Raw genomic sequence first — 16,303 nt, 5'->3', positions numbered from 1 at the left:
TCCTCGGAGGGTTGGTGTGGACTCGAATGGCCTGCTTCAAAACTGTAGCGATTCTATGAAATGAAAGAGGAATAGATGTGCCAGGAAGCTGAAGAGCAGCAGCAGCAACCTTCAGTGGAACCTGAACAGCCTCCACATGAAGAGCTCACTGCGAAAGGATGTATCAGAGACATGTAGGGCCAGAGTCTTTCATCTTTAATATCATGTCGTCTAGATGAGCAAGGCATGTATCAACACAGGCTGAGAATATCCCACGTTGAACCATGCCTTGCTGTTGAAGCAAGATGTGCAACCTAAAGGAGTACCTTAACCCAGTGGCCACCAAGGTGACAGCTGTGTTTAATTTTCATATGACTGACTCATTCCAAGGACCTACAGGGGATCTCTCATCATTTTGACAACATATCTGGGTGCATGCCTATTATGCTGAGAAAGCCATACCATAATGCAACTCAGTTCATCAATAAAAAAAGATCCTATTCCTTTAAGTGCAAGTGATCTGTGATCACCAGATTCATTTCTTAAAGATTTAGTACGTTCTTAATACACTGGGAGCTGCCACAATTCCTACAACTTTGAGAATGCTGATGTTCCTACTGCATCATGAGGATGATCACTATGTGACTTTACTGTTTTCTTTAAAATCTATATATCTAGATACGTTTGCCCTTCTACCTCGTTCAGTTTATTTTCTAGGATGCAGATGACATATTTTTCCTCTCAGTGTATCACCACACATGATTCTATGCTGAATTTTATTTGCTATTTAACTGCTTGGTCTACAGGCTTTCGAATCTCTTTTCCTAATATGTTTCATTCTTAGTATCAAATTTTTAGACTTTGTAAGGTGCTAAGCAGATACCATGAGCTGAATTTTGATGTGCAGCTATATATGGGTTTGTGAGCAGGTTAAAATCTAGGAATTGACAGCATGTTGGAAAACTTACTTCCACATGTAACTGCAGGGCATTATGATGCATAGAAGCGAACATTTTGGAAGATTCAGGATGTCAGTTTCAATGTGTTAATTCAGATTTACACCAAGAATAAAACTTTTACAATTTATCTTTGGATCCATAGGTTTCCAAGACTTTCTAGAACTTGCCAAAGTAATGTGTGGACACTGGAGCAACTGAGGTGTGTAAAGTCATGAAAGGAAAATATTGGAAGAAAATTTCAGAGCTGCTTTCTTGCCTGCTTGTGTTAAAGATATCGTTCACAGATTGTTTTGACACCGTGGAGATTTCCAAGTATGACATGCATTTGAGAGCTCTGATCTAGCATATCAGCATAAGTGTCATATATGCGATTTTACTTTAAACTTCAGATGAAAACCAAAATATTCAGCAGCTACAACACCAGAAAGTGCATCAGAAAAAGCTGAAGCAGCAACAACAGTAACCTGCATCTCAAATGGGCACAGATAAATTCATCAGGAAGCTGTTACCAATACATGGTGTACAAGCAGAGGATAAACTTCTTCAACTTGACATATCTCAAAGGTTCAGAAGTCTTAAGTCAATAGGGAGCAGTGATTTGTAGCCTGCTGGAAGAATTGTTGCCAATAGAGTACTTTAATAATGGCTGTCAAATGTCACCACCATCCTCAACTTCTTTGCCTCTAGATCCTTCCACAGTTCTGCTATGGACACTTGAAGGATAACACACTGAGCAGCCTATGCATAAGACAGGACTTTCTGGAGTTACGCTGGGACACCAAGTTGGGGACTGAAATTTTGGGGTCATGAACTCTGAGGGAGCAACTACCACCGACTTTGTCCCTTTGCCTCTAAACCATGCTCTCATAGATCTTCTCCCCTCCAATTCTGCTCTCATAGTCGGAAAAAAAATTGAAAAGCACTTGGCATAAGACAAATGACTATGGCTTTGAGGAATAGAGAGAGAATTGTGTCAATTGTTTCATCAAGAATGCCAATCAGAACTGGTGAGTACTTGGGTTTTCATGTATTTCATTCTGTTTTGTACACGTGCAGGCTATTGTCAACTACAGCCAGCTGGAAGTTACGGGCCTGCTACATTACCTTGGGGACACAAGGATGGAAATGGTTGTTGATGCCAGCAGCAGCTGAGCAGATGCATTTAAATTAATTACAATTGTCTGCTGAGCAGATGGGCTGTCCTCCACGTTCCCCGTTGCTGGGAGAATGCCAGGACAGCTGAAAGGCAAACTCCGCTTCACCATACAGCTTCCTATCCCACTTCCCCAGTCCCCTTAAAATTCATTCTTTAATATAGAGGCTATTGGGGAAGCCCTGCATGACTCATTTTATTGTACTGGATGTTTCATGGAGGTGGTCATTCTTTTGATGGACAATCCCAATGTTGTAAACATATGCAACATTGTGTCACTCACATTTGAGATGGTCTCCACTAATTTCCACAATTGGAATCAGTGGAACTGGAATGCATACGAATATCTCAGTAAACCTTTGTTGCTAATCTAAACACATTCTGCCATTATACCCAGAGGTATAAGTTTGCATCTGAGCCATCAAGTGTGCGCTGTCTGAGGCTGAAACATTTTGTGGCCTTTGTGGACCCTTTACTGCTTTTCCTGAGTCTGGCAGCTGCTCTTGCTCGCTTTTTACATATGAGTCACCAGGTCAATCCATTGCCTTACTGGACCAGTAAAGTACTATCATCTATCATCTGAGCTGATAATAATATCTGCACTGTGGTGCACCCTCAGCGTAAATGGTCTTAACTGAGGAGACACGGTTGTTTTCCTGGACTGCTGCCTTCAAAACATTACTTTTTTTTATTCATTCATGGGATGTGGGTGGCACTGTTGGACTAGTATTTATTGTGCAGAGGGCTGTTGAGGGTTGACCATATTGCTGTGGATCTGGAGTCACATGCAGGCCAAACCAGGCGAGCATAGCAGATTGTCTTCCTTAAAAGTCATTAGTGAAGCAGATGGGTTTTTCCCACAATCAACAATAGATTAGATTAGATTAGATTAGATTAGATTAGATTAGATTAGATTAGATTAGATTAGATTAGATTAGATTAGATTAGATTAGATTAGATTAGATTAGATTAGATTAGATTAGATTAGATTAGATTAGATTAGATTAGATTAGATTAGATTAGATTAGATTAGATCGGGTCTCTGGCGCTGTGAGGCAGCAGTGCTAACCACTGTGCCACCGTGCCGCCCACTAATATATCCATGGTCATCATTAAACTTTGATTTCCAGATTATTATCGAATTCAATTGCCAACAGCTCCTGTGGTGGGAATCAAACCCAGGTTTCTGGATTAATAGTCTAGCAATAATACTACCAGACTGTCACCTACACACAAAGTGCCTATGACAGATTGAAGACAATTAGAACTGGAAAATAAGTATGTTTGAGTACTCGTGACTTGTTAGTGCAAAAGCCGGGAGGTTATCCAGATCATACTGTTGTTCATCCTTTGAAGCCATTTTCATCATCTGGAGTGTTGAAAAGGTTTCAATGGGCATGTAGGTGACCACTGAAATTGACCTGAGACCAGAGGTTTATATGACAGGATTTCGCAGATGACTGAGATATGAAGGAGTTGCATGCTATGTATTTCTTCTCTTTACATAATCTCACTACTGATGGAAGTAGCTTGATTTCAAAACAGGCTGCACTATTTCTTATTTAGCCACAGAGCCATACAGCATGGAAACACCCCCTTCTGTCCAACTAGTACATGCCGAACATGTTTCCAAACTAAACTAGCCCACTTGCCTGCACTTGGTCAATATCCTTCCAAACCTTTCCTATTCATGCATTTAGCCAATGTCTTTTAAACACTGCATCCATCACTTCCACTGGCAGTTCATTCCACATACTAACCACTCTGTGTAAACCTATCACCCTATCATGTCCTTTTATATCTTTCTCCTCTCAGCTTAAAAACATGTCCCCTAGTTTTGAACTCCCCCAACCTAGGTAACTAACGCTTGCTTTTCATCTTATGTATACCTCTCACAATTTTATAAATCTCTCACAATTTTATAAATCTCTCTAAGTTCACTCCTCGACCCCTATACTCCAGTGAAAAAAGTCCCAGCCTATTCAGTGTATTTTTATAACTCAAACACTCCATTCCTGGCAATATCCTAATAAATCTTTTTTGAACCCTCTCCAATTTAATATCATCCTTCCCATAGCAGGGTGACCAGAACTGCATATAGTACTCCAAAAGAGGCCTCACAACATCCTGTACAACCTCAACATGACATCACAACTCTTATAGACAAAGGTCTGAGCAATGAAAGTTTGTGTTTGCTAATCCCGCAGGAATAGAGAACATTATGGCTTTTATAATCGTTGTTGAATACACTGAGTTTTCCCAAATTTTTTTTGTTCTAATATAAAAGGCATAGAGGTTTTACAAAGGAGTTCCACTGTTTAAAGCCAAAGCAAAGCACAACAATGATGCAGTGATTACAACCAGGGATGTGGAGGGGGGCAAAATTAGAGGAGCGCAGAGACTTCAGAACGTTATTGGGCTGGAGAAGACAAATAAGCTGAAAATGCCCAATGCTCGGAAGGGATCTGAATACAAGGATGAAGCCTTGTCAAATATTAGCCAGTGGTGATTAGCAAACATGGGATGATATGTTCAGAGCAAAATAAAGGAGTAGTAGACACTTGGATAAACAGATTAGAAGCTGAGAGGTCATCTGGAGAGTAGTCCCTCAATAGTCAGTCATAAAAGTATCGGTAAGAATTTAAAAATAGATAAGATGAGATCAGAGGCAAGTAATTATGGAGGTAGAAGTAGGCAGTCTTAGTGATGGTGCAGATATGTAACTAAAAACGCAACTCGGGGATAAACAAAAGCAAAACTGCAGAGTCTTGATCAGTGTAAGAAGGATGGAAACAGCAGACAGAGTGTTCGCTCACTCTCTCTCTATGGATGCTACCTAACCCACTGTGATTTCCAACAATCATCATTTTCAGATAAAATGGTCTGCTGTGGGTACCAGAGACAATGGCTTTGGTGCTTCCAATGTTTAGAGGAAATGTTTGCTTACCTGGTATTGAACATCAGGCAAGCTGTGACCAGAGATAGTTGAGGGGTTCAAGGAGGTCATGATGAGATAGTGATGAATGTAATCAACGCAGATGTCCAATCTAATATTCTGTTTTCAATAGTATTGCTGAGTAGCTGCATGTCATTGAGAAATAGCAAGGAGCCGATAATAATTCCTTGGGGAACTCAACAAATGCACAAATTGGGAAGAGAAGCCATCACGGGTGGTTCTCTGACTATGATTACATCAAGAAGAATGAAAGGTTGAAGGGTTTGAGCTATAGGGAGAGGCTGAATACTCTGGGGCGGTTTTCCCTGGAGCATCAGAGGCTGAGGGGCATGGATAGGGTAAATAGACAAGATCTTTTCCCTGGGGTGGGGGAGTCCAGAACAAGACGGCATAGGTTTAGGGTGAGAGGGGAAAGATTTAAAGGGCACTAAAGAGGCTACCTTTTCATGGTGTATGTATGTGATGAGGTGCTAGAGGAAATGGTGGAGGCTGGTACAATGACAACATTTAAAAGGCATCTGGATGGCTGCACGAAGAGGTCGGGTTTAGAGGTATATGGGCCAAGTGCTGGAAAATGGGACTAGCTTAATTTAGGATACCTGGTCGGCATGGACGAGTTGAACAGAAGGATTGATTTCCATGCTGTACATCTCTATGACTCTTATGGAATCAAGTTAGAAGCAAGGAAGGGTAGCCCAATAAGATAGTCTGAAGAAGAAAAAAGGTGAGTATTATTGCATTCTTTGCTTACTTCTGAATGGTGATCCATTTTAGTGAAGTATAACATTGTCCAATAATGCTTCTAATGGTCTAGCCACATCTGCCAATAAACCAATTGTTTGCCAAAATATTCTGGTCCACATCCCTTGCCCTTAAGAAAACAGAGGTGTCCAGGTAATGATTTTGGGCAATAAAGAGTATTAGTTCTACTTCAGACTATGGCAATAACAGTGGCAGAAAGACCATAATTTTGTAAATTACAATTTACAATCTGTGATGAATGGAAGTTTATCAACTTGTTTTCAATATATTAATTCATGGGGTGCAGCATTGCTGGCTGGACAAGTGTTTATTATCCATCCCTAGCTGTCAGTGAGAAGGTGGGGTAAGCTGCATCCTTAAACTGCTTTAGTCTTTTTAGTGTAAGTCAATGCTTCTAGTGGGATGGTTGTTCCATGATTTTATCTCAACAACATCGAAGGAAAGGTGATATATTTCCAAGTCAAGATGGCGAGTGGGAAACAGATTAGATGGTTGGGTGTTTAAAACATAAATGGTAAGTGACGAGTGAGAGACATTTTTCTAGGGATGGCTGTTGTATATCTAGATAAGCACTGTCAGTCTGGGTGTTACCCTGCACGTTTCCAGACATCTGCCCTGGATGAGGCAGAGAAACATCGGTACCCTAGCGTGTTTTGAGAAGATTTGTAGCTCAGGTTGAGGTTTTGGATGAAGATTTGCTCACTGAAGGTTCATTTCCAGACGTTTCATCACCCTACTAGATAACATCTTCAGTGGGCCTCAGGCGAAGCACTGCTGATAATTCCTGCTTTCTATTTATATGTTTGGGTTTCTTTGGGTTAGTGATGTCATTTCCTGTGGTGATGTCATTTCCTGTGAAGTCACTTCCTGTTCCTTTTCTCAGGGGATGGTCGATGGGGGTCTAACTCGATGTGTTTGTTGATAGAGTTCCGGTTGGAATGTCATGCTTCCAGGAATGCCAGACAACTCAGACCCCTTAGCATCATGGTAGCCCACAAACCCACCAACATACTAAAACAGCAGCAACTGAACTTGAAAGACCCTATACAGACCACAAACTAAACTAATGTCATTTACAAATATCGTGCAAGGACTGTAACAAACACTACATTGGACAAACAGGCAGAAAACTAGCCACCAGGATACATGAACATCAACTAGACACAAAAAGACATAACCCTCTCTCACTGGTATCCTTACATACGGATGAGGAAAGACACCACTTCGACTGGGAGAACACATCCATCATAGGACAAACCAAACAAAGACACGCACAAGAATTCCCAGAAGCATGGCATTCCAACTGGAACTCTATCAACAAACACATCAGGTTAGACCCCATCTACCACCTCCTGAGAAAAGGAACAGGAAGTGACTTCACCACAGGAAATGACATCACCAACCCAAAGAAACCCAAACATATTAATAGAAAGCAGGAATAATCAGCATTGCTTCACCTGAGGCTTACTGAAGATGTTACCTAGTAGGGTGAAACGTCTGGAAACGAACCTTCCAACTCAGCGAGCAAACCTACATCCAAAATCGGTACCCTGTTTCACAAACATGGTCCTGGAGCTCCTTCTGAAGAGCATTCCACTGAGATTCAGCACTTCCCATATATCTATTCCATACTTCAACATTTACCATAGCACATCTATTGAGCCTGCCCATGTCTGGACACTATGGTCAAGCCTCCAAACCTGCCCATCTTTTGACTGTCGAAGAAATCCAGAGCATCCAGCGGAAATCCATGCAGATGCAGCAAGAATGTACAGTCACCCAAGGATGGAATTGAACTCTGGTCCCTGGTGTTGTGAGGCAACAGTACTAACCTCTGAGCTATCCACAGAACTCGTGCCAGACAAGGCAGTGCATAGACCAGACTCCCTCTTCTCCCAGACGAAAGTGAGGACTGCAGATGCAGGAGATCAGAGTCTAGATTAGAGCCGTGCTGGAAAAGCACAGCCGGTCAGGCAACATCCAAGAAGCAAGAAAATCGACGTTTCGGGCAAAAGCCCTTCATCAGAAATTCCTGATTCCTGATGAAGGCTTTTGCCTGAAACGTTGATTTTCCTACTCCTCAAATGCTGCCTGACCTGCTGTGCATTTCCAGCATTACTCCCTCTTCTTCGAGGCCAAGCAGTGGATGCCAGGACACCAAACCATGTCAGCCTATTCCAAGTTTGCCCCCTGGACTGAAGCAGCCACAACAGCCTGGAGGAATGCCCAGATTTGTGAGAGGGAGGTCAATGTTCTTCTACATTCTACCAGCCTAAGTGCTACCATTTCTCTCCAATACTGCACACTCATTGTTTCATTGATGATACAACTCCCACTAAGGCTCATGGTCTACTATTCTCAGTAATCCTGCCCTTCCAAACCCACCTCATCCACACAAAACTGCAAAATCATTAAAACTGCACACTCTGCACTGCCCGTTTACTCACTCAGGACATCTTCCCACCTGCACTAACAGTAATAGCTGTGCCACCCACTTTTATCTTCTGTAATACCTGTCCTCTCTCATTCCAGGATCAGGACAGAAAAAGTTAAGACAGTGAGGTACAGTTCCTCATTCAGCTCCTCACCACTTATGAACAAAGGTTTCTGACTATGACTATTCCAAACAGGCACTGGACCAGTATCAGAAGCTGCTCTTGACTTAGTAGTGGGATGACATGGCATGACAATAATAATATTAACCAGGTATCTCTGATAGAGTGGACATTGCGCAAAAAGGCAAGGCAATTCAATTCAGGAATGCTGCATGCAACCAGTTTGGTTCAGAGTGAGCGAGAGCTGTGACAGCGAGTGAGGAACCCCGGAGATGCAGCCTGGTTCAGGACTAAAGGCTGGGTGCATGTCCCTGAGCATAAAGTATCCTTGCTGCAACATTAAGATGCTAGCTTGCATTGCAGCCCAAGATTCAACAGTGCAGTGCAGAAATGTCCTGCAAATGGATTGGAGCTGTGCCATAAGGGTGTATAGAGGCTAACATATGTCAGATGCCAATGTCTGTGAATGTGGGTTGTGTATGAACAGTGATATAGAAACTTCCTCAGATTTTGGTGTTTGGTGTCCAACATGATGATGTTTTGGAGCAAGCAGTGCATTGACGTTGCCAAGAACCAGTTCTGGTTTCCATGTTGAGTTTTCCCAATAATTACTTTTTATTGTTGGTAAGATTGCAACCCATGGTGAGATAACCATGCTGTTTAGCAAGCAATGACAAATGTCAGTTGGGAACTCTCTACTGTCTGGGGAGAAGCTCATCACGCCATGTGAGAAAAGCGAACAAGATGCAGCAAGACAATCTCAATGTCAAGATCAGCCTTGTCAAACATCTAATCCGATTTTACCACTCATCTCGGCACATTGCTCAGAGCTTGATAAGATTCCACATCAAGGATTTACCTTTAGAGATAAGGATTACATCACCACCATGGTTAGAGAATGGCAACTGGTGAAAGGTAGAGGAAGCTTCATGAAGTGTAATGTCATTAATCATTTCTCCATCAAAGATATAATGTCAATGTGGTCATCCACAAAAATCTCATGGCTAGCAGGGGTTACATTCTCAAGTGAATGTACATACTGGAGGATGATGTGGAAAGGAGCAGTTAAAGCCAATCTACTGGAATCACAACTGTGCACAATGAGAAGAATGAGGTGGATGCAGGAAGATCAGTTGCACTTATATGTGGAGCTTAGGAAGGTCAACAGGAGTTGCTACTTATTGAGAGAGAGCATAAGTACTTAGGTGGGCCTTTATGATAATTTCAAAACAGTCGCCCTACAAACCTTTAAGAGCAAGTGAAGCCTGGGATAATAGGGTCAGAAGAGAAAAGATTATGAGAACTGAGAATTTGAGCTGTTGGGTAGTTTTCCTGTGGGCAATGGGAAAAGGTGTAATGGCAGAAGTAGAGAAAAGGTGCAATGGCAGGAGAGAAAAAGAAAATGAGAAAAGGTAAAACAGAAGTGCTGGGCTCAGATATACAACAGCCAAGATATGCAGGAAAAAAGACTAAAAAAAAGCTACATAAGTGGCTTGGTCCCCATTTGATCAAAATAACAGGTTTGAAATACATGGAGAGTAGGGAGGGGTTAGGCAAAACTATATTTAAAGTCAGAGGTTGGTAAAGTTTATGTTCTGACTTTGATGACAAATTGATCAAGAAAAAGGTCAAATTTCAAGGGGGCAGAAAAAGTTGAAGCATTGTGGATTTTGCCTACTGAGATGAGGTCTGGCAGGAGACCCACACTGACTCTTCCAAGGAAGGTTTGCTGAATCACATGCGTTCATTACAGTGGCAAGGCCTTCAGCAGGTCTTTCCCAAGAGTCAAGACATTTGGAGCAAAATCTTGCCCAGTGTGAGTTTTCATCCAATCATAGTCTGGAAGCTCTTGTACTAACATAAGGGGCAGTAGTTGCTGCCAGAAGGATACCCCCAAAGTCCCATGATTGTGGAAGACCTAGGATAATGGTTAGTGATGTCCAGGTTTTCCCAGGTTAATGGTTGTGGAGTGAAGGTGTTATGGAATCCTTGCCTGATGTCCAGTCTCACAATCAGAAACAGAATACCTTAATTGAAGGACTTCCCTTCACAAGGCAACTAGCTGCAGGAATGTAGATAGCAACAACTGTGCACACCATGTGGCAAGAGGCTGGTCTACAGCTGGGTTAATCCCAGCCGTCCAGTTGATGCCCTTAAGCGGTCCTTAATTGGCCACTTAAGGGCTTCACCTTGCAACAGGGAAGTAAGATTGGCTATGGACCTTTCAATCCAAAACTGAATTTTGGCAAGAACAGGAAGGCAGTGGGGTTTGGGTACAACATGCACTTCGTCTAATTAAGTGCCATTCCTGCCTGTAAGTTTGCAGCTTCTACAATCACCAGATTTCACCATGAAGTATTTACAAATATGTTTGAAGTCGTAGTGTAGGATTTTAAAAATGAAATACAGGTAATATTCCAAATGAAATTAAGGAAATGTCAGACCTATTGAATAATTACTTTGTATTAATCCTCACAGTAGAGGAATAGCTTGGCAAACACAACTGAAATCCTATTTCCAAGCTTGCTGATAACAGAAGTTAGTGGGATAAGAAGTCATGTGGATTGGGGTATAAAATTCCTCAATGCAGTCGAGTAAAATTGGCACGTGGCAGACAGATTTCAACAAAGCTGGGAATCTGGACATCAATTCTGGCCCATAGCTAGGAATAGCAGATGTCCAAGAGATTTGAGGTCCATGTACACAAATCACTAAAATATAGTATTCAAATGTAAAAACCATCAAAAAGGCCTATGGAACATTGGCTTTTATAATGAGATAACTGAAAAATAAAGAAAAGGAGGTTTTGCGATAGATATAAGAAGTCCTGATAACAATGCATGCATCCGAGAAGGGATACTCCAACCTTGGAAGCAGTGCTGTGCAGTTTCACTGTATAGTACCAGGACACCAAGATTTTAAACTGAGAAGCGATTACATAAGCTCGACTTTTATTTTTTGGAATATAGAAGGTTAAGGGATTATTTAACGGAGGTTTTTTGGAATTTTGGAAATAATTGATAGGCTAAATAGAAATAAGTCATAGGGTAATGTGTGGTTATAGCACATAAATGAGCTATTCAGCCCTTCATGACTATTATGCTGGCTCTCCACAGGAACAATTCACAAAGCACCATTTGCCTTTCTTCTTCCTGTAGCCCTGTGCATTTTCCTTTTCAAATAATGTCAAAGTCCCTGCCTCCACCACTCTCTCAGGCAGTGTTTTCCAGATGCTAAACACTTGCTATGTGGGAAAAGTCTTGTTTTTCCCAATGCTGCTCTTGCTTCTTTTGCCAATTACCTTAAATATGTGCCCTCTGGTTCTTGATCCTTCCACCAATGGGAACAGTTTCTCCATCAATGTTTTCTGCTGGTGGGGGAATCTAGGACCAGGGGACAAAAAAGTTAGGCAAAAGTCATTCATGTTAAAAATGGTAGAAGCGGCCACAAAACAGCAGTAGCTCCTTGCTCCATCAATAATTTAAAATCTAAGATCAACAGATAGAACAAAAAGAGTAAGAAGGGATCTGGAACCAAGACTGATGCATGAAGTTAGAATATAGATGAACCATTATACTACAGAATGCTGAAATATAATTGAGGGGCTGAATGACCTTCTCAAGTTCCTGGGTTCTAACAATTCTAGTAGAAGAGAAAGACAAAAGGAAATCAGAGCACTGTATTTTACTTGCCTTGGTAGTTTCTTCCTTCTACAATCAAAAGGTTTAAGTACTAGTCTTGGAATCACCAATTTGCTACTTCCAAGTTTACCCTATTTTACTTTATAACCTTCGCATCTTGAGTGCTCAGTCATATCCTTTCATCTTGAGTTATGAATATGAAACTGATATTTTAATGTCTGTCAATCCAACTCCAGCACTCAATCTAGGATATCTCTTTGTCAGCAATTCTTAACTGTGCAAGATAATATCATACAAGGTAGATATTGTGTAAGACTATTGCATTTTTGTTAGTTTTTTGACCCAATACTTCAAAGTAATGTCACATCTTTGTTTTTCCATACTGCATTACCTCAGAGATCACTTTTTGGTCAGAAATGTGATCAATAAGATTACTAACATCCTCTTCGCCTACTACATATCCTTTTCCAATATCATATCCAAAGCTTAGTTGTTTGTTAATCTGCTTATTGAGAAGATGTATGAAGGTTGGTATCATAATCTGTAAAGCAAACACATAAATCGTGCATGATAGATACTTTCTGGGGTGAATAATATGTCCTATGATGCCTGATGAATTGCAGTTCATCACAACATTATACTCAGGTGTAGAGGTTTGGGCTTACTCCTTATTGATGCATTAACCAAGCAATGCCAGCGTAAAGTGCTTCGAGCTGCATATCAAACATGCTTATGGTTCATGTAATTTAAGGTGTTTACCAATAATACAGCTCGAGAGCACAAACAGCTGAATAATTACTAAACACACATTTCAAAGGAATGTCCACTTTAAAATAAAATCTCATTTTACAATGGAGTAGCCCTCATTATTGGACCATCCTTAAATATCCATATTTCAGGAATCTTTGAATAGACAATTAATCAATGAAAATTTATGCCACAGTATATCAAGAAAAATGCCTCCTGGTTTGACAGAAATGCCTATTCATTTCCATCCAGTTCTCAAGATAGTGCCAGCATTTATGTACCACATATCTACAGCATTATCTAAATATTTCAATGACTTGGCTTCAGGTTAACATTTGCTATCGATATACACAGAGACTTTGCAGCCAAAAATATGCTGGCATTGCCCTCAATTACATGCTCCTTTATCTTATCTACATCAGAAATAAATGTCATTTTAAGAATTTATGTATAATCCCTGGGTCATTTTTCTTGTTGATTCACTATTACTGGGCAGCACTATTATGAGTCAATGAATGAAACATAATATGGGCAAAATACTACTACAAACACTGGAAATCCAAGAACAAAATTAGCATGTCTCGCATCCCACATCCTCCTCCCCTCCCCCATCAGATAGTTTAATAAGACATAGATGGTATTAGGCAGGTAGTCTTCCTTCAATATACTTGGACTTGAGTACAGAAATTTAGATTATCTTGCTAGAAATATGACCTGCCTCATTTAGTACCCTGTTAGCCAGAATCCTATCACAATGTAGAGATCTACAAGACAATGGAATAAAGCTCTGAATTATCCAGTTTTGAGAGAACTTCTTTCACAGCCTAATGATGAATAGCGTATGCACTTCAGTAAACGACAGACCTTCTATCTTGAACCTTCCTTGGATATTAAAATGGAATTCTCTCTGATGCTGGTCATCTTTACACATATTTGAAACTGTTGCAACTTACTAAAGGTAAGGTAGGTGCCACTTAAATCAGATTTGATTCTGCAGCAGGACAAAACAGTGTTGTGTTAATTCCAGCTGAGGAAGCAGGGACAATAGGACAATAGACAATCTGCTCATCCCCCAAATGTTAATTTCCATTCTGGCACACAAAATGCAGTCAAGGATACTTTTCTGAGTTTGGGATTAAGTCATATTTTTCATTAGACTTGTAGAGATTTTACTGCTTATAGCACAGTACATTTCCACCAACACAATAATATAACATATATCGCAGGAAAAAAGGTGTTGACTGGTTGGCAAGTCAGTTCTGATCAGGTCAGTCATTGTCACGTAGAAAGCAGGAGTAAACCATGTCTGAAATTCCCTGGTAATTCAGAAAAGTTGCAAGGATTGAACATATTCCTTTGACTGCAGAGAATTGGTCGCTGATTATTGAAGTATGTTGCTTCAAGCATAAATGACCCATGTTATAATCTCAGCTGGTTATCTTAAATTGGTTGCTGGTTTTCAGTGTATTCAAAATTATTCAGCAAATGCTGTCCCAATAACAGAGTCACATCTAACAGTAGATGTTTTGAGTTCTACAAGCTGAGACTGGTTGAGTACAATCTATACTGTATTATGAATAACTAAAGTAACATTCCGTTTGATTTCATCATCCAATAATGTTCATATACTGCCTATGTACCTAGCACTGAAATTTAAACACGTGCATAATTGCGTGGTTGACAAAATGCATTTTGTTTGAGAGAACAAGCAGCCTTATACAAGATTCCTTTTCATGACTCACTGCTAAAGGAACCCATTGATATTTGTGCCCAGCCATTTTATAAACCAATCAACAATCTTTTCATCTGCACTATAAACTGATGCTCTTGTTTGTTATTTGGGAATCTTATAGTTGTACATATAATTGCAAGACAAAAAAACTTCAGCAAAATGTCTCTCCTTCAGGAATATTCAACTTCTGTTCTGTATTACGAAAGGAAGAAAATATATAGTAGGCAATTCAGTCCTTTGAGCCTGCTCTAAGACTTAATACGATCATGACTTATCTCATCTCAGCCTCAACTCTGCTTTCCTGCCAACTCTCCATAACCCTTTAACCTGTTACTAATTTAAAAATTTTCCTCTTCAAACTTATTTTGTGACCAGGCTTCTACTACGGAGTAGTAAATTCCACAGCTTCACCACCCTTTGAGAGAAGCAATTCCTCCTCAGTTGTTTTAGATCTGACACTCCTTAGCCAAAGACTATAGCCTCTCATTCTAGATTGCCGCACAAGGGGAAACACCCACAATACATTTACTTTGTCAAATCCCTTTCGCAAGTTATTTATGTCAATTATATCTCCACTCATTCTTTTAAACTCTAGTGAGCACAAGTCTGAATTGATCAATCTCTCCTTGTAAGACAAGTCTTTCATCTCTGGAATTAATCCAATAAACCTCCTCTGAACTGCCTGCAATGCAATTACATTCTTCCACAATAAGGGAGCCAAAACTGTACACAGTGATCTCGCCATGGCTTGTACAGTTGCAACAACACCTCTACTTTTATACTCCATTCCTTTAGCAATACATGCCAAAATTCCATTTGCCTTCCTTATTACCTGCCGTATTAACCTACACATACACACGGACACAGGTACACACAGACGCACACACAGACACCCACACACACCTTTATAGACACACACACTCCCACACATGCACCCCCTCACAGACTTAAGACACTCTGCACTCACACACACACACACACTTTCTCACTTAACAATGGTGATATCTGGACAATATGTTGAACATATTGTCTAGCTATCACCATTGTTCACAGCTAACCCGAGAATGCACTTTAAAAAAAAGGGTTTTGTGATTTACACATGAAAGAAGTGAAACTATCACTGTATTCTAACAGATGAAAGGCTTAACAGACAATCAATTTTTCAATGTATAATTTCAGTTACATCACACTGCAAATTTTTGCTATAAATTCTGTGTTACGATCGAGCCCTCCACAATCACCTGATGAAGGAGCGTCGCTCCGAAAGCTAGTGTGCTTCTAATTAAACCTGTTGGACTATGACCTGGTGTTGTGTGATTTTTAACTTTGTACACCCCAGTCCAACACCAGCATCTCCAAATCATATCTATTTTTCTGTGATTCATGCCTGAGGACACCCAGGTCTCTCTGCACTGAAGCATTCTGAGGTTTCCCTCCATTTAGATAATAAGATGCTTTTTCATTTTTCTGATTAAAATATATAATCTCACGCTTATCTACATTAAACTCCTTCACCAAATTTTGCTGATTCACCTGACCTATCCATAATCCACCTGCAAATTTCTTATTTCTTCATTGTAACTTACTTTCCTACACAGTATCACCTGTAAATGTGGCTATAGGACATTCTATCCCTGCGACCAAGTCATTAGCATAGTTTGTAAATAGTTGGGCCTGAGGACCGAACCTTGTAGCCCTTCACTAGTTACATCTTGACAACCAGAAAAAGACCCACTTAGCCCAACTTTCTGCTTTCTGTTGGTTAGCCAATCTTCTATCCGAGCTGATATAACACCCCAGCCCCACGTGGTCTTATGTT

General features: G+C 40.5%; 1 protein-coding gene across 1 annotated transcript in view; it reads right to left on the bottom strand.

Annotated features, from left to right (window-relative positions):
• The window catches only part of LOC122558097 (sodium/hydrogen exchanger 10-like), a 373,845-nt gene that overhangs the window by 212,744 nt on the left and 144,798 nt on the right, over nt 1–16,303 (bottom strand). Inside the window, exon 17 of the mRNA XM_043706417.1 lies at nt 12,397–12,546. Within this exon, the coding sequence (XP_043562352.1) occupies nt 12,397–12,546 (150 nt within the window). The remainder of the gene's footprint in view (nt 1–12,396; nt 12,547–16,303) is intronic.

This window comes from Chiloscyllium plagiosum, chromosome 16 (assembly GCF_004010195.1).
Source record: "Chiloscyllium plagiosum isolate BGI_BamShark_2017 chromosome 16, ASM401019v2, whole genome shotgun sequence".
Classification (NCBI taxonomy): Eukaryota; Metazoa; Chordata; class Chondrichthyes; order Orectolobiformes; family Hemiscylliidae; genus Chiloscyllium; species Chiloscyllium plagiosum.
Note: the sequence above shows the minus strand (reverse complement) of the source record. Positions and strands in the feature narration are given on the sequence as shown.